At 35.7% G+C, this 19,845-nt stretch overlaps 1 protein-coding gene across 4 annotated transcripts in view; it reads left to right on the top strand.

Annotated features, from left to right (window-relative positions):
• Positions 1–19,845, top strand: part of ADGRV1 (adhesion G protein-coupled receptor V1) — a 280,553-nt gene that overhangs the window by 67,096 nt on the left and 193,612 nt on the right. For all 4 annotated transcript variants that reach the window (XM_060761771.2, XM_067464543.1, XM_067464544.1 and 1 more), the window contains 11 exons: positions 1,643–1,782; positions 2,865–3,474; positions 4,064–4,279; positions 5,544–5,759; positions 6,544–6,788; positions 7,447–7,628; positions 8,689–9,500; positions 10,592–10,801; positions 15,879–16,009; positions 16,501–16,600; positions 18,343–18,522. In XM_060761771.2, the coding sequence (XP_060617754.2) occupies positions 1,643–1,782; positions 2,865–3,474; positions 4,064–4,279; positions 5,544–5,759; positions 6,544–6,788; positions 7,447–7,628; positions 8,689–9,500; positions 10,592–10,801; positions 15,879–16,009; positions 16,501–16,600; positions 18,343–18,522 (3,042 nt within the window). The remainder of the gene's footprint in view (positions 1–1,642; positions 1,783–2,864; positions 3,475–4,063; positions 4,280–5,543; positions 5,760–6,543; positions 6,789–7,446; positions 7,629–8,688; positions 9,501–10,591; positions 10,802–15,878; positions 16,010–16,500; positions 16,601–18,342; positions 18,523–19,845) is intronic.

The following is a 19,845-nucleotide window of genomic DNA, read 5'->3' as shown; positions in this document are numbered from 1 at the left end:
ATTTTAAAACCAGGCAATAGTCTTGTAACTCCAAATATATTTTAGTTGGAATTTTTCCACTGTGTTTAACATGACTTACTTCTAACTTTGTATCAGTTTAGGATTTAATAGATTATTTTTCTTAGGCTGTATTTCAATAGCTATCACATTTCAAAGTACAAAGCACTTTTAAAATTAATAACAGTCATTCAACTGTAGTTGAACATCCACTTTGATATAGACTTACCTGGTTTTTTTGTACTTCTGTTTTGTTTTGTTTCCTTCCAATCTGAGAACTGCAGATGGGTTTATTTTTCAAGCATTCTACTAAAACTGATCACACACATTCAACAACACTTTGATCATGATGACTTCCTGTTTTAAATTTTCATGTCTCCCCAGTTATGTCAAGAGGCAGATGTGGAACAAGGGTAAAATAAGTGAACTTGTTCAGTCTTTGCAAACAATCTTTTGGAATCCCATGAAATCCATTTTCAAGACAAATTTCTTCTCTGGGATATATTTTCTTCAGGGGTTTTAAAACTGAAAATCCAATGAAACAATCTCCCTCATTTAAATTATAGTGAAAGTACTAAAGGTGCAACCAGTCCTAAGGAATTTTTTTTGGATGTGTTTAGTCTTTTCCTCATTAATAAGCTTTCTGACATTACAAAAATATTGAAGAAAGTTAGTGGAAAATGGCCTAAACCGTATATCTAAAATTCCATGGAAGAAACACAATGATTATTACCCAGTTGAGATGAGAAGAAAATCCTTAAATTTTCTTGTCCTTGATGAGAAATGTGTCTTTTGAGATATTTCATCAAAAATGTCAAGCACTAGATTTTTTTACACTTGTTTTTACAAAAATCTTGCAAAGGATTTTTTTTTTTGCAATAAATTCTATTTTGTATTTTGTATCAAATTATGTTCTGGCTTTTTAGCAAAAAAAATTATACTGTGCGTAAAACCATTGTTTTTGTGTCAAGGTGTTATGTTTGTGCCATAAACTTGCAAAATAAAAAAAGATTAAAATGTGAAAACATCCACAATCCATGCACTAGGAATAGTACTTTATATATTTTTCATTTTTGTATGTGAGAACAATATATGAAAAATAAATGTGCAATATTATGTAGTCTATTTGATTTTTTTCTTGACCATCAGGCAACATTCATGTGTACAGTAATCTCTAGGCAAACAAACCGCTGACCTTGAAAAATTCAGTCAATCACTCTTCTGATTCATTTCTTGATCCTAGATCTAATTTTCCTACAATCATTGATTCTGCTCTGTTTCCTACTTTTGCATTCTAATCACTTATGAGTAACAAAACATTATGTTATACCTGGACTCAAGCATAAAAACTTTCCATTTCATTTTCTTCCTCTGTAGTTGGAACCTAAACTTGGATTATGGTTATATTGATGATTTTCCCTGAAGTCTTACTGAGATGGTTCAGCCAGACTTTGTATCATATCCATTGATTGGTTCTTCTACATCTCTACTCACTATAAATGTCATCCTAGTTGGCCTTAGATTTTCATTTCCTGTGCAAAAGTCTGTGTTTGGACTCCAATAAGTCCCATTCCCATCTACTTTAGCTATTGTCAGATGTGTAGCTGCATATATTGCATATCATTTTTCTCCTTGGTATCAACAGCTAGCTTGGGTATAGCATCTCACATCATAGTGACTATTGAAGCCTCCGATGATGCTCATGGTGTCTTTGAATTCAGTCCTGAATCACTTGCTGTCAATGGAACTGAACTTTTGGATGGAGTTGGAACAGTCGTGCTTGAGGTCAGCAAGTCTGAGTTTATAAATATGACACTGAATTTAAACATATTTCTAAACAATGCACAGGCATGATGAAATTTGGCATAATTTGGTAAAGACAGAATTATTTTTTGAGACTGAGAGAATTGATATTCTTGTCATCATTTTCTATTAGGCAGATATACTTGGTCCAGGAAGTGACTGAGGGAGAGAATAAGAAAAGTCAGCTCCACTGGTTGTCAGTCTGCTACTGAGCACAATTCAAAGTGTTGGCTTTAGCCTATAAAGTCCTAAATGGTTCCAGTCCACTTCACCTGGCTGAACATATCTCCTTCTATGAGCCAGCTAAGAAGTTAAGATCATCTGGGAATGCCCTGCTCTTAGTCCCGCCTCCTTCATAGGTGCAGTTGGTGGAGACAAGAAACTGGGCCTTCTCAGTGGTGGCTCCTCGATTGTGGAACTCCCTCTCTAATGAAATCAGATCAGCCCCCTCCCTCCTGACGTTCAGGAAAAGGCTAAAGATGTGGATGTGGGATCAAGCGTTCAGTTAGTAACCCACTAGAGGACTATGGAATATTGCAATGATAGTTTGGAATGGTCATGGATGATGATTTTGGATAACATTATTTTAAATTGTGTTTTAAGGTTTGATATGTTTGTTTTTAATGCTCATTTTAATATATCTATTTATTTGACTATATTTCTATGTTTACATGGCATCAAATCATTGCCTATACATGTAAGCTGTCTTGAGTCCCCTACAGGGTTGAGAAAGGCAGGGTATAAATAGGGTAAATGAATAGGGTAAATAAATAAGTTAGAAAAGATGGGAGAAAAATTTACATCTAATTTCTCATTCTCTCCTGGCACTTAAATGTATCTGATAATTACATTTGCCCTTGTCTGCTAGAAATCTAACAATTATCCAAGTAATGGGAGCTTCAGTGCAAAAGATCTGTACTCACATAGCAGATAATTGTAATATTGTGCAGGAAAGGAAGATTGATGTGAAAGTATCAACCTCCACTGCTGTAGATCAGACTCATTTGATCAGAAACTTTATTATTCACAATGCAAAAATAATAAATTACTGTTTCCTTCTTCAGGTTGTAAGAAATCATGGTGCATTGTCCCAGGTGACATTGTATTGGCTGCTTGAGCCTGATGATAATGAGGATCTGGTGGCTACGTCTGGCAACATAACTTTCAAAATAGAACAAAGGAAAGCAAATTTAACAGTGCAGATCATGCCTGATGAAATTCCAGAACTAGATAAGATGTTTTCAGTTTGGATTATCAATGTTTCCTGTGGACGTCTTGGAGTTCACACCAATGCTACATTGATCATTCTTGCAAATGATGATCCCTATGGGCTTTTGATTTTTTCTGAGAAAAACAAACCAATCAAAATTGAGGAAGGAAACAAGAATGTCACCCTTACAGTGATGCGGTTAAAAGGTCTCTTGGGAGTAATCATGGTTGCATATCATACCATCGCTGATGAGGATCATTCACCCTTTCTGCCATCAAAAGTTTCCAGGGCAACCTGTGGACAAGATTATCTTCCCATTTCAGGATTTGTAATCCTTGCAAGCAATGAAAGTGAGGCTACCATAGAGCTTCCCATCCTGGATGATAATGAACCAGAAAAATCTGAATCTATATTTGTGGAGTTGCTTGGTGTTAGTCTGATAGAAGGATCCCAGTATCGGCCAAGTAAGACTGTCTCTGTATTTCCAAATTTGTTATTCTTACTGAAATCACATTGAGAAGAATGTTGATATATGAATCATTCTACTACCCCAAATTTTATTTTCCTTGCTTTATATGATCCCATGGGATATATTGCTTGCTTGCTTGAGTTGTTTTTCTCTCTCTTCTTCTCCACATAAAAAGCAGAATTACAGAATATTCTTCTGATTAATTTCAGAGGATCAATTAATCATGAGAGTAGAGTTGCTAGGAGCAGAAGACATAGTTATTTTAGAAGAAAATAGAAAATCCACTATAGTCTCTCAAGAGCCTGCAAAAGTTACTTTTTGGATTAAATTCCCTAAAGGGTCCTTGGAACTTGTACAGCTGGGAGTAATTTTTTAAAAAATTCTGGTTCTCTTTTAAGTGTTTGATATACTTTGTTTTTATGACCATGTATAGATACTTGCATGAAATTATGTTTGACTGGATGTCATTGGCAATTATGCTAAGTTTTAGGGAGAGTAGATAACTTCTGTAGAAATCTTATGTTAAAAATACATATAAACCACAGATCTCATACAGTGTGTTTGTTAATTTTTTTTTAATTCAGTTCCAGATTCTCCTCGCCTTGGGCCTAAAGGTGATAGAATTGCTCATGTGATTATCAATGCCAATGATGATGCTTTTGGAACACTACAGCTCTCAGTGCCAGCTGTGCGAGTGGCTGAAAATTACATTGGACCAATTGTCAATGTCACAAGAACAGGAGGAATTTTTGCAGATGTTTCAGTAAAATTTAAAGCTGTGCCAATAACAGCAACAGCTGGTAAGACAACGGAGAAGGGGAGGGTCTGGATGTCTTGTAATTGCACAAGCGAAATAATATAGATTACTTCTAACAAATAACAAGAATAGTGACAAAGAAACTCCTATTTTTATGTCACTTTGATTTTTCAGAAGAATTAAAAATTGGCTCTCGAGAAACGCCCCCCCCCCCCAGTTTGAAAAATGAATTCAGAGCAGATTGGAGTAGTCCAGCAGCACGTTTTAGTGTACCCAAAATACATGCCTGTCAACAGCCTATGTAGATTGTAGCCTATGTAGTTTGAGCCTTTCCAGAGAGAGTTCCAATACATTTGTTGCATAGAAACGGGAAGTTCCTGATACCCACCTGTATGACAATTAACATCTGCTGCATAGTCATTAGAACTAGATATAGAAGCCTCTCCAGTGTTCAACCTGAAACTTTATTTCAAAGGTTCTTATTCATTGCTTGTTTAGTTTAAAAAGCAGTTTAAAAGGCATCCTATCAAGATACATTAGTACAAAATATCATCTCCAAGACATAATCTTGGTTGTTGTTTGAAGGACCTCAGACGTTCTTACCAATTTATCCGTATCATACTCTTAAATTTCTTTTGGAAAAGTTACTTTTTTAGACAGAGCCCCTGGTGGCACAGTGGGTTAAACTGCTAAGCTGCTGAACTTGCTGACTGAAAGATTGGTGGTTCAACTCTGGGGAGTGGGGTGAGCTCCCACTGTAGCTTCTGCCAACCTAGCAGTTTGAAAACATGCAGATATGAGTAGATCAATAGGCACCGCTTCTGCGGGAAGGTGACAGCGCTCTATGCAGTCATGTTGGCCATATGATTGGACAATGCCAGCTCTTTGACTTACAAATGGAGATGAGCACCAACCCCTACAGTAAGACACAATGAGACTTAATGTCAAGGGGAAATCTTTACCTTTACCTTTTTAGACTACAACTCTCAGTATATCCCAGCTAATGGGGTTTATTAATATTATTTGAAACACAAAAAGATTAGTACACAGCAAACAAAGTCACTCTGCTGGCTGTTGTATTGGATCACACATTGGACCATATTATTATTATTACTATTATTATTTTAAAAAACACTTTCTTGAGATGTTTTTCTCAGCAATGTAACAACATGTAGCATAGTTTTTGAAATGTAGCATAGTTTTTGAATTATGGGTAAAGGCATTTGTTTCCCTTTGGTCATTTGTTTCCAATGTTAGCATTTGTTTTCAATGTAGCTTAACCTTATTTCTTTTGTTTATAAACACAGGTGAAGACTACAGTGTAGCTTCATCAGATGTTGTCTTGCTAGAAGGAGAGACTAGCAAAGCTGTGCCAATTTATATAATAAATGATATCAGCCCTGAGGTTGAAGAATCTTTCCTTGTACAATTGCTCAATCAGACAACAGGGGGAGCATTACTTGGAAGTCTAACTCAGGCTGTTATTACCATAGAGGCCTCTGATGATCCGTTTGGCTCTTTTGGTGAGATGGACTTTTAAAATAGATTTTTCACATCTTCTTGTTATGGTAGTCATTTACTGATTTGAATACAGCTTTCAAGCATAAAATATTTTATCTTGAAAATAATGAGTGTTATTTATCAATTTCTAGCTAACGTTCAGACTGCTTAACCAATATCCAGCCTCTGGTCATTGAACACACACACACACAGGAAAGGTAGTCAGGTTATCCAAAAGAAGAATAGTCTTTAAAATAGTAGAGCACATACAATTTGGACTACAATTCTTACATTTTGGGATTTTTCTGTTTCTTGAGATATAATAATCAGACTAGAAAGTGAAGAAGCAGAACCTCATGGTTGTCATTGGATGCATCTACACTGTGGAATTAATGGAGTTTGACACCACCGAAACTGCCATGGTTCTATGCCATGAAATCTTTGGAGTTATAATTTTACAAGGTATTCAACCTTCTCTGTCAGACTGCTGTTGCCTCACCAAACTACAAATCTCTGGATTCCATAACAGTTAAAAAGATATTAAACTGCATTAATACTGAAGTGTTGGTGCACCTTCTGTCTCTCAACCTAATCTACCTTTTAGATTTGTTTTGAAGATAAAATGAGGTGACATCGAATTGGTTCATTAAACTCCTCTGGGAAAAAGTGGAATGGAAATAAGTAAACGAAGAATATGTTGTAGTTGTAAATTTATTAGCAGCTTGTTTCATAAATACTAATTATGAAAAAAGAAATCCTGGCATAAGGTTTTATATCAATGAAGGACTAACTTCTCCATTTTCCTAGTCTTCCAGATCATGGAAATCACTGTTGAAGAACCTGAGACTGATGCAATAAAGATTGATCTTCCAATTATTCGCAATGCTGGAACACTGGGCAACGTGACCATTAAATGGATTGCCACTATTAATGGACAACCTGCTAACAGTGACTTGAGGGCCTTCTTGGGTGATATTCAGTTTTTACCAGGGGAGACCACAAAGAATTTGACCTTGGAAATGGTGGCTGATGATGTCCCAGAAATTAAAGAGGTGAGTTTAGCAGTCTGAAAATTGTGAAAACTAACAGCATCAACATTTGTTTTGATTTTTTAAAGCAAGCATTGTTTCATGTGATGGTTTATAATGAATCATAAGTTGGACTTATTGTGCAGAGACGAAAAATGGAAATTATAGAGTCTGTTGGGTTAAATCCAGATGTACTCCTGTTTAACCAAAGTATTTAGAGCGATCTGGCAGAGGCTTTCTGTGGATGGTAGGGATTGAACTTCTAAATATTTCAGTCAACATAGCCAGAACTAAGGAATTATGGCTTTTGTAGTCTAGAACAATTAGACAACCATAGCTTTTGACTCTTGCCATATGCAGTGAATTCCTATATAGTGTTTGAAGATAATAATAACCGAGTTTTACTTTTAATAGTGAGAGTATGGATAAAAATCAACATTCTCTAACTTAGATTCATTCAATTCTGAGATGGTTCTGGACATGTATACTTCTTAAGGACATGAAAAGTTGAACTGAATCCCTAGCTTCTATATTATTCATAGCTATAATGAGCAAGAGTCTAAAATAGTCATACTTTTGTTTTATATTTTTATTTACAAGTGGTTGTTCACAGTTTTCTTCAAATTTGTCATTCCTTTTCACAACCAAAGTGTATCACAGGCAATTTAATGGATTTTTCTAGGTGATCCAAGTGAAATTAATTCAGGCCTCCAATGGAGGTAATATTGGACCAGATGGAGTGGCAAATGTTGTAATTCCTGCCAATGATAAGCCATATGGCGTTGTTTCCTTTCACCAAGCCTTGTACCAAGTTCAAGAACCAATGGGGAGAAGTTTACCTACAAATATAACAATAAAAAGAAGGTTTGTTTTATATTTTGATTGTTTTTTTAAAAAAGAATTGCCTGAAGCTTGTTTTATATTTGATTGTTTTTTAAAAAAGAATTGCCTGAAGCTTATTCCATTTCTTCTACTATTATATTGACCTGTTGCTTGCAAGAAAGTATAACAGCAAAATAGTTAAACATCTTTATTATAGCCGAGCACCTGAAGAAGCGTGGTCTCATTTTTGTTTGAACAAAATCGTAACCATACTCTGAGCTGTACAGGGTATCATGAAAACAAGTCAGAAATTAATGGGGAACCCAGAGAACGTTAAATGTAAACTATCAGAAAAGTGTGTGGCAGTTTTATAGTTCTGTGTGTATTACCTCTCAAGTATTGTATTGAGTTTAAGTTATCAAATTTTAGGAATGTGAGTACAGGATTGCAGATTTGTTATATCATCTAATAGGAGAGAGGAAAGGTGGCTGGGAAACTGGAGGTAGTCATCCAGATAAAGGGAATGAAGAAGTGGAGATATTAAGAGAAACTCAGATTTAAAAAGGTCATAAGAGACAAATAAATTTTGAGCAAACATGGAAAAACAGATTTGCCTATCCCAATACAGTGGGCTTTTGGCATTTTGATGTCTAGATCCAGGACTCCCTATGGATATCAAAATTCATGGTTGCTCTAGTTCCATTGCAGATAATGGCATGGTAATGCTCCTTACATAAAATGGCAAAGAAACATGTTGAGCTGTTGAATCAGGAGGGCCAAGAGTATCAGATTACGACTTGATTAAGGTCAACATATAAAACTGGTTATGCACAGAGGAGTCTATGTATCTACCGCTTTTCCTGATCTCCATCCGTTCTGCTTTGTTACAATCCTCTTCCTCCTTCCTATATCTGCTGTACATTTTCCCCTTAGATTTTCTGAATTGAAATTGCAAGGGAAAAAAATCAAGTAGTAAATTGCATGAAATTATTTTAAAAGTTCTATTGGTCACAATGCATACAAATTGTCTTTCTCAAATATCAATACTGGTCCCATAGTAGAGTTTTTATTAACACAAACCTTTCATTTATTGCATTTATAGTGGTGGAAGATTTGGGCAGCTGCAGATTTTCTACAGCACTTTTGAAATTGACATTGCAACTCTTGCAGCAGAGCAAGGCCTGGACCTCTTGTCTTACTATGAAACACGAGTCCAAGGAATTCCAGATCAATCTGAGATGATTGGAGTGAATGTTTCTTTCACATATGATTCACTGTACAGTTGTGCAATGTTGTGCCTGAAAGAGCAAGCATGTTCAGCCTTCTCAACTTCCAGTGCCTCTGGAATTCCATCATGCTTTTGGGTTGCATCTTGGGATGATCATGTAACCAACAACTCAGCTTTCTGGACCTACAAGAAAAATCTTACTACTGTATCCTCTCTTTTGAGTACACAAGCAATTGCTAATAATGACTATGAGACTGTTACAAAGCAATGGTTGATAATGGCAGAAGGAGAAGAGTTTGCAAACCTTACTGTAACTATACTCCCTGATGACTGTCCAGAACTGGATGAAAAGTTTGGCATATCCCTGTTAAAAGCAGTGCTAATGAACATTTCTACTAATCTTGAAAATCAGCCAGTCATAGGACAACCAAACACTTCTACAGTTACCATATTAATGAATGGAGATGCATTTGGTGTGTTTGTGATAACCAGCATTAGTCCTAATACAACTGAAGATGGTCTTTATGTAGAAGTTCAAGAATGGCCTCAAAACACCGTGCAATTAATGATACATAGAACAGAAGGAAGTTTAGGACAGGTGATAGTGGAATGGAGCATAGCTGGTGGCACAGCTACTCCAAATCTAGATTTCATTGGTGATGGAGAAATTCTGAATTTTGCAGAAGGTAAGGCATTTTGAGAGGTAATAGTAGCACAAAATGCAACTTTACATTTGTCACTGTTCTTGTGCCAGCTTTCAGCATGACATTAGCCAAGGTTATTGTGAAGATAAGGGAAAAAAACTATGTGTTCCTATTTAGTTTTATATTATAAGACATGACCATACAATATATGAAAATTCATTGTCTTTTCCCAGGAGATTGAAAGCATTGACTTAAATTCCTAGTCCCAGTTACAGTAGACAAATAAAACAATTTCTGCCTAGTAAGGCAACACTTTTATATCACTCCACTGCTACATTGGATCTTTGTGATGTAGACCTTTATTTATTTTGAACTGATTTGCAGAAAAGATATTTTTTTTACAAAAATCATTTGTGCAATATTATAAAACTATTTTTGAATATTTTTATATGGATGTTTTCATATCAAAAAATTGTCACCAATCTGGTAATTTGCACAATGTAGAAAACACTTTCTATGTCCTTATTTTGGTACATAAACACAGATGGATTTTTTCAGAAATATCCCAACATGTGAAATATTTTACATTAGTTGATCAGTTTTTCAATAAGGTGTCTAAATGAGTCAAGGTATTTTTTTCTTCTACATCTTTGGTACAGATTATGAAAAGACAACTGATTTGGCATCAATATTGTGTCAATTTATAGGGCATTGGCAAGCACAAGTGCTATATTTAATCTTTAAAACCTTAAATAATTTGGGCCCAATAAATCTGAACACCCACCTTAATAATTTGTTGGATTCTGAGTTCATCAACTTATGTTTTGCCCATAGCATGTCCATTTAGATCAGTCAGTACAAAGTAGAAAACCTATTCTGTAATGACCACAAATCTATGGAACTGTGGGGATTTGAGTGAGAAAAGTACAGAGTATGTGCAATATGGAAGTGGTGGACCTCTAGCTAAAGTAATCTAAATCTACATCTAGACATTCCTGAACATGGTCTCATGTGCATAAATTAAAAGCTGACTACCTGAAGGACCATAGATACAGGTAATGAATCTCTCCCCCCCCCCCCCCCCACACACACACACACTTTAACATTCACTAGTCCTTCCTTTCTCCCTTCAGGTGAAACAACAAAGTTGATAACTCTGACAATTCTAGATGACTTGGAACCTGAGGATGATGAAAGCATTGTAATTAGTTTGACATACACTGAAGGTGGCAGTCGTATTCTACCCGGCTCAGACACTGTTACGGTGGTTATTCTAGCCAATGACAATGTGGCAGGAATTATTAGCTTCCAGACAGCCTCAAGATCTATTATTGGTCATGAAGGTGGGTTCCTTTCCATCTTTACTACCCTTACCCTGTGTGCCATCAATCCTTTTATTTATGCATTCACTCAGTAATAATATTCCTTAATATACCAACAAGTTGGAAGTATGAAGACAAAACCACCAAGCATGTCCTCAAGCATTCTATTATTAAAAAATAGTGAGGTGGAAGAGTGGATTTTAAATCAAGCATATTAGAACTAGATTAGAATAGTGGATTAAAGAACATATAAATAATAACTGTTAGTTAACCTAAAGGGTAGCTAGAAAGATTTTATTGACCCAGAACTTTGATTTGTTTTTTCAAAAATGAATTAGGTTGTATTTGTTACTCTATGAGTAAGATATTATTAGCAGCATGCTATTAAATTATTACATTTTTATTATTGAAAACAAAAACTAAAAAATAGCTATCCTAATGTTTGTTGTTGTTTTGTGCCTCCAAGGCTAATATAACCCTTCCCGTGGGGATTTCTTGAGAAAATGTATTAATTGCTTTCCTCTAAGGCTGAGATAAGTATGACTTGTCCAAGGTTATCCAAAATTCCAGTTCAATGCTCAAGCTACGACACCATGATGGCTCTTACCTCCAATTACCTCCTAATAGTATTTTACAAGTCATGAAAATTTTACTTCCTATGCAGAAAAAGTAGAAATGTTATCACTCATTATTGGATCTGCAAACTAACATTGTTTGCTCATAAGGAAACTTTCTTGAACTGATGTTTTGTGGGTAACATGGCCTTGGAAGCTACTTGTGCCACAGTATCATGAGTAGTCTCTTTTGTGACTTTGTCTACAATACCTCTAATTCTGAAATAGCAGTATACAGAATGAAGTTCTGAAGGGAGTGATGACAGGGAGAAAAAACCTGTGGTATGCCTATAGTTGTGATCCATCCCATGTTAGATGATTCATTTTTTTCATGCTTATATGAATGAAAAGCGGTAGCATTAATGATAGAAACAAATGATATATATTGTGTAGAAATAAGCAAATTACTGTTTATTTGCTTTATTTCTATACCACATTTTTCAGCCTGATAAGGCGACTGTTGATTGACATTATTTGTCTTCATGGCTGAAATTGGATATCAACTTGGGCTAATATTTAAATGGGAAAACTCATACCTTAAAGATTTTAATGTATTTATAGACATTGTCTTGCTTTGTTGGGTTTTTAAGTGAGCTATGGTATTTTCTATTTTAAAATCAGACACTTAAGGCAAATAAAATACCTAGGTTCCTCACCCTCCCTCCCCTGCTCCCCCAAATTGGTGGTGGCTAGAAATGCTGTTGGTGCTGTTACAGCATCAATTTTTACAGGCATATAGTGAAAATCTCCTGGCATGAGAAGTCTGTTTTTCCAATGCCTGAACTTCCTTCATTACATTATTGACTTTTCTTCTTCTCATATCACTGGCTATAGTAGTGGTGTCATACAGATGTAATGCGCCAACAGGATTCAGGCCAATGCATGTATGGTATGTATTTTTGTGCATAGGTTTTGAACATTCTGTTATATCAACTTCCTAATCAATCCTGTGCACAAAAGAACATCATATCACTTGAATGTTTTTGCTTAAGTCATCATGGTTGATTCTGTTTTTCTGTATGCCTAAACCTTCACCCCTACATTAATGGTTCTAACAAGCTAAGAAGAGCCATCAATGACCATAAGAAATTAACACAACTGTACAGTGACCTTCATGACTCTTTGCAGACCTTTTATTTTATTCAAGCATAGACACTTAGAACCTGTGAAACTGAAGGGTTTTTTTTGTTTGTTTGTTAAAAAAGACATAAGCTGCGAGCAATGAACCTTCTGTTTCTAAAATCTAAGAGAATGCTGACTTTGTCCACATCCCCTAATTTGAAAAGATGTTCAAAGAATGTGCAGCGAGTAAATGTTTCTTGCAATGTAAAGTTTTTATCTATGTTCAGGCTACTACTCAGCACTCTCAGCAACCAGTATATTTTCATTCAACGAAACTGCCTTTTAATTATATATATATTCCTTGATACTTAAAAAGATCTCTATCTCAAAGTCCATTCTTTTCCACTTCTACCAGCACAATGAAATTATAACTTGAACTTCTAGATTGCTTAGTTTTGCTGAAGTAAATGAGTTTTAGAGATTGTACTCCAGCATGTCATTTTAAAATTGCATGGGATGTGTCTACACTGTAGAATCAATGTAGCTTGACAATACTTCCATTTTCATGGCTCAATGCTACGGTTTGCAGTTTGGTGAGGCAACAACACTCTTTGACAGAGAAGGCTCAATAACAATACAACTCACATGATTCAATAACATTGATCCTTGGCAGTTAAATTAGTGCTAAGTTGCATTAATTCTGCAGTGTAGGGGTACCCATAGATGAAATATAGATGACATAATTAAAAAACAAACAAATCTTCTTTCACAGTGAAAAACATTTTCCCCAATAACTGTGTTGTTCTTTCTCCCATAGAACAATACAGTTCTTCCTTTTAATCACCTTATTTTTTTTTCCTGGGTAATAATATAACACCATAGCATTAGAAGTAACCACAAAGTCCATCCAGTACAATCCCCTGAAATGCAAGGAACATTACACAGTGACTGTAGCATATTCTAAACGTGTTCATATATTTTTGCAACCATTGCTGTTATTCAGCAAGAGATTTAATTCAGAAACATGGGGCAGTTCTACACTGATACCAAAAGAGAGATCAATCCAATGTCCCGGACACCATATCCAGCCCACCTTGTGGTCCAATATGGACTTCCTCAGCTGCCTTGCAGACAGTGGTAAGCAAACAAAGTCAAAAACAAGAAGGGTTCACATCCCCCTACATACTGAAGGAATGCATGGGTGGAGCTATGTGAGTTGCCCACATCACAACACTGTCCTCTATCATATTGACACAACCCTACCATTCACTCTTTCTTAAAATGAATAGAATTTTTCCAGATACTTCACACTCATTAGTTAGACCACAACTCCTTGATTTGTTCTTGGAAGACATGAGAAGTAGCACTTGAACACTCCTAAAGTGTGGAATATTTCTGGAAAGTACATTTTTAAGTTCACTTTAGGAAACACAAATAGAAAATCCCCCCAAATGTTCATGTTTGAAACATCTTAAATGTTTGCAATGCCAGAAAACCCAAATACAAATATAAAATCTAGTCTTGTCCCCATCTTCTTTGATTAATTTTCACATCTACATGCAGTATCAAAATGAATTTTATTGTGAATGATATAAAATGACTGTATTATATAATACCGTTTTTCTTAAATGTATAATGATTTTGTACCTTCTTCAGACCTGCATGGACTTCAGGAAGGGAAGCAATTTTTCAGCAATTAAAATAAGATAAGGCCTTTATGAAATGTTAATGTCACCAATACATCTGTATAAAATGATTTCTACAAATGATTCCAACATTCACTTCTATGAGCTCTAAAATATTTATTAGTAATTTCTCCCATATGATTCTCATGATAAACAAAACATAGCAAATGAACAATATGGTGGATTTTTGTGTGAAATAGTCCTCAATGAATCCCAGACCATGATTTTTGGGCATCCATACTGGGGCTCTGCCCTGCTCAGCTTTAAAAAATTCACAAATTTTGTTCATTTTTGGAGAAAACAGAAAATGATTCACTACACACACATAGTCTGGTTAAAATTGTTAGATACAATTATGTAAATGAAAAGACATTATTTTCCACATCCTTCTTTTAAAATAAGTATGAATTCTGAAAACATTAATCTCCAATAGACACATATTTTGAAAGCTTTGGAAAATGGTTATTCCATTATTTTAAAGTAAATGATTCTTCATTATTTACATCTTTCTCCCTTTGACCCATGAAATACAATAAGTACTGCAATACTGTATGTACTGGCAAAATGAACATTGTGCATTTAGAAAAATGCAGTCACAATATATAGATGGCTAGCAGCATTCGTTTTGTGCAAGTCAAAACTATCATAGTTTCCTTTCTTTGTGTTTTTAATGGGGAAAGATACATTCAGCATGTTCAATTTCTGTGAATGCATTTACTCATGTTATAGTATACACAACTCATTTTATCATGTCAGCCACTTATGCTTGTCTGATTTGAGTGTGGATGTTACTTCATTACTATGTCAGAAATCAGTTTCTCTGAGAAACAGTATTTAATCAATACTGTCCTAACTGCAAAATCATTTTCCTTTAAAATTATGACCATGTAGAAAACGTATGTTCTCAACTTATTTTTAATTTTTGTTACAATGTATTTTTATTACACCTATGGATATGCATACCAAAGTATAAACACTATCTATGCATATAGTATGTTAAAGCACATACAACTGTTAACTTTTTGTGAATTCTTTCCTTTGAATTAAAAGAAAATTATAACTGATGGTTTCATGTAAGTGTTAACTTATATAAATTCAGGTAATTACAAGCATTTTTCTGCATGCATTGTGTAACATTCCACAAGAGTGCAATGTTATACTATATGTATATTTCTTGTAATTGAACAGTGTTAGGAATTAACACATGATGAGACAGCTAGTACATACAGCATATACTATTTATTTTAATCTTTAGGGCTTTGGTTTTACCTCTTGCTGTTTTTGCATGTTCTGCTGAATATCAGATTTTCGTTGTGTTTATATTTCAAGTCTCAGCATGCATTTCATTCATTTTCCCTCTATTTCTAAAAAGGAACCGAGGTTTGATTTTAAATGTCAGTACTTGGGCAGTTTGGGTTTTTCATTACACAAAATTCTGAAAGGGATTTATATAGTAGGATTTTATGTAAATTTAGATGTTGCTTTTTAAGACGAGTCCAATAATTATTTTAATGGTTTGCATACTTAACAGCATTCTAAGAGGAATGAAATTAAATTAATAAAAAGAACTCATCAGAAACGTCATTACCTTTAAAATATTATGTGTAGCAAAAAGACTTTATAACCTTCTATTTGTTGTCATCGAGATAGCAATGATAGTTCCTGGTGTGTTATGGACAAATTATGGTTTCTTTTACTCTTTAGTTCTTTTGACATTATACGTTATTTAATTTTTAGGAGAACTCTTGCAATTCCATGTACTAAGAACTGCACCAGGAGCTGGGAATGTCACTGTTGAATGGAAAATTGTTGGGCACAATGTGAATCAAAACTTTGAAAATACTTTTGGCATGGTTTCTTTTTTGGAGGTAACCACAACTTGTTTTTCATATATTTGAGTTGGAAACAGCTAGACAGAGCAGATTGCCTTACTTACATACAATGGCATTGCTCATGTCTGTATTTAGGAGCAAGTTCTATGTTCCGTGGGAGTTAATTTCTCATCAATGTGTATAACATTGTACCTTATTTGATGTCATGGAAATATGGAGCAAAGAGATTTTGCAGTTCAAAGAACATGTAGGTTGGATGTTTCTCTGTTTTGAGCAAAATATTTTTGAACTTCTAATGTTACTCTACCCTTGTGTGGGGTAGGTAATGTAACAATGCAGTTCTCCTTCAGTTGAAGTGATATGGTTTTACTTGGATCATAGAAGGTGACCACAAAATATTGCAGAGACAGCTATGGAAGACAAGAAACTATGGTTTTATATAACTGAACTGAACATGTCTTATGGTTTGTGGAAAACAGTTTTTTAAATTAAGTAGTAAATCACTAATACTTCTTTTTTTAAAATAGGAGTCATTGAACACAACCTTGTATGTTCACCTACTGGATGACCATATTCCTGAAGAAAATGAAGAATATCAAATAATTCTGCATAATGTCAGAACTGAAGGTAATGTAATCATACTGGAAGAACGTATCAAAGAAAGAGTGGGTCACAAATGCATATGCAAGGCCACCTGTCTCAGTTATCAGCACTTTCTGTTTAAGGACCGAGAAACATTGGCTCTGTGGTAATACCTAAGTTTGTTTCTGGTGTATGAGCTGTGATGGTGCTTTTCACACATACAAGTCACCACTTGAAGTTTTGCCCATGTGTGAAACAGCGTAATATAAAACCAAAAGATTAATTATAGTGGAGATCAACAGGGTCTCCTTTCTCTCAGTGGTCAACTGTCTATGGGAAATGCATAAGCATAATATTTAGCTGTTGTTCCCTAACAAATGGTGCAGAGGCACTCGTGCCCCTGATTTTAACATATAGCTATCATGATTACTAGCCATATCCTTCAAGAATGTATGTAACTTTCTTTCAAAGAGATCTTCGTGGCCATCACCATTTTTTGTGGCAGTATATTCCTCATTCTAAGCTATGTGAGCTATGAGTAAATTATTTCTTTTGTCTATCCTGAATCTCCCACCATTTTTATTTATTTATTTATTTACAGCTTTTATATTCCGCCCTTCTCACCCCGCAGGGGACTCAGGGCGGATTAGAGTGTACACATATATGGCAAACATTCACTGCCAATTTTGACGTACAGACATATACAGACTTACACAGAGGCTATTAACTTTTTCTAGCCACCAGGGGAGCTGTCGCTTTCATCGTCCATCTGCGACGTTGATGAAGTACCTCCGCATTTCTCGCATGCTTCCCCGCTGGAGTGTTTCTTTATGGCCTCATAAATTAGTAAATTTTAGCCTCCCCACACTTTTAAGGTGGTACCTTATTTTCCTACTTGACAGATGCAACTGTCTTTTGGGTTGCAAAGGTCGACAACGGGCTACACAATGGTTGGAAACCCACTCCAACCCGGGCTGGCTTCGAACTCATGATCTTTTGGTCAGAGTGATCTTAATGCAGCTGACACTCAGCCAGCTGCGCCACAATCCCGGTTCGTTCCATTCCATTTTAATTGGCTTAATATCAGATTCTGGTATTTTGAGGGAGGCAGAGGCCCTTTTGAACCCCTGGCTGGAAGCGGAGGGAGGGAGCAGAGAGAGAGAGTCAGTCACTGCTGGTGGGTTTGGAGAACTGGCTGGTTCAGCCTTTCTGCCTGTGGCTGTTGCCCGCAGAAGAAAACTTCCTGCTCCAGTATTTCTGTGTAATGTGCAGGAGTAGAAAGTTGGGGGGGGGGGGGCTTTGAGTAATGGGAGGGTGGGGAGTCAAGTGAGGATGAGAAGAGACCTGAAAGAAGGCAACCTAATTTCTTTCTTTCTGCATGCATGCATGCACATCAGTTGCACTCGCCACACACAAATAAATGGTATCACAAAATTTGGGTAGTCTTTTCTTTGATGGAAATATAAATTTAAAAGGAAAAAAAATTCCTCCGACATGCTAAAGTGACAGTGAAATTGTGGAAAAATATGGCTCACTGAGTGTCTAGCTGGTGCCCCTGAACAAGAGAATCCAAGTTGTAACATTTGGTTGCAACATTTGGTATAAATTTATAATTTATACCAATTATAAATACAGTAAATATAATCATATCATTTCTGATTAATTGCTTTCATTAAATTATAAATCTCACAACATCTTGGATAAACTCTTCAATTTGATATTCTGACTACCTTAAATGTATTCTTGCAGGTGACCACCCTCACAGAATCCATTGTTTTGTTTTTCAGGGGTCACTTCTACTGGAGCTGCTGTCCTGGACAGCCAAGGTTATGAAGCAGTTTTGACTATAGAGGCTAGTGATGAGCCACATGGAGTCTTGAATTTTGCACCTTCATCAAGATTTGTTTTGGTTCAAGAAGGGAACATCACGATTCAGCTTTTCATTAACAGAGAATTTGGATCACTAGGTTTGTGTATGGTGGAATTTGAATTTTAAACAAATTTTATATGTTATAATATTATATTATAAATTATAATATGCTGTTTTGCAATGTCTGTAACACAAGTCATGTTGGCCTACTCATCCAAATGCCAGGTGGATGTTTGTGTGTGTGTGTGTTTGTTTGTATTTGTTTGTATTTATTTATTAGATACATTTCTACCCCACCCTTCTCCCCACAAGGGAAATCAGGGCAACCTCACATGAGCATCAGATGATACTGTCAACATATACACCATAAGAATTACAATTAAAACAGTAAAATCATTTTAAAAAATTATACAAAATCATCAAATAAATTCATTTAACAATAAATTAACGTACCAATAAACGTGTATGTATGTATGGATAGCTAGCTAGCTAGCTAGATATTCTACGATGCACTTTCTATATTTTTAATCTGTTATTATTCTATTTATTCATTTGCTTGACTGTTTTAATTGTTTTAGTTGACGGGATAAGTTTTATGGTTATGTTTTAAAAGCCATTGAATTTTTCCAGAGTTGAAAGCTGCCTTCTCTCCCCCTATGGGGGCGAGAAAGGTGGGGTATAAATGAAGCAAATAATCAAATAATAATACTTACTGGTCTGGCATTAGTAGCAGCATTTTAGTCCAAGATGCCTGTTACCAAAAATATCCAGCAACAAACACTCTACTCCCACTCTGTTACTGCTACTAGTATCTCTGCATTCAATGGTTGCTCCCTGGTTTTCTCTTCTCTTCCTCTTTAAATATCCTGTCTTATAGTTATTGCTAGCAAAACAGACTGAAGGAATTACTCCTGTTCAACTCTCAGACTCTTTCTATCTTCTGAACAGGGGAATTGGCTCTCACCTTAGCCCTAAAGCAACCCCTCCACAGGGGCATCCCCTTCACCAACCAGCTTTAATCCTTTGCAGGAAAAGGAAATTTGGTACTTACTTGACTTCTCAAAGCCCGAGGCCTCATTCTGAACAGAGAGGATTGTAAGTAGGCACATTTGCTGACAATAACAGCAAGGCCCCTTTCCTCTCTAGGATGGTGTTATTTATTCCCTAATCTACTAACTCCCCATATAAAGAAAACATCAGCAGGATTGGATAATTCCAAGAATGTGCTGAAGTATAAAGACCAGGGTGAGCTTGACTAAGGGAGCATCAGCAAAAGATTAAACATGTTTAGTGGGGACAGGATTTTCCTATAAAGAGGAGAATCTCCCTCAAATGGAGGAAAAGGAATGAAAATTGGGTTTCCTCAAAAAGATATCGCTACAACCTTGTACAGGTGTATTTCACAGTGGAATGTGTCACT

The sequence above is a fragment of the Anolis sagrei genome, chromosome 2 (assembly GCF_037176765.1).
Source record: "Anolis sagrei isolate rAnoSag1 chromosome 2, rAnoSag1.mat, whole genome shotgun sequence".
Lineage (NCBI taxonomy): Eukaryota > Metazoa > Chordata > Lepidosauria > Squamata > Dactyloidae > Anolis > Anolis sagrei.
Note: the sequence above shows the minus strand (reverse complement) of the source record. Positions and strands in the feature narration are given on the sequence as shown.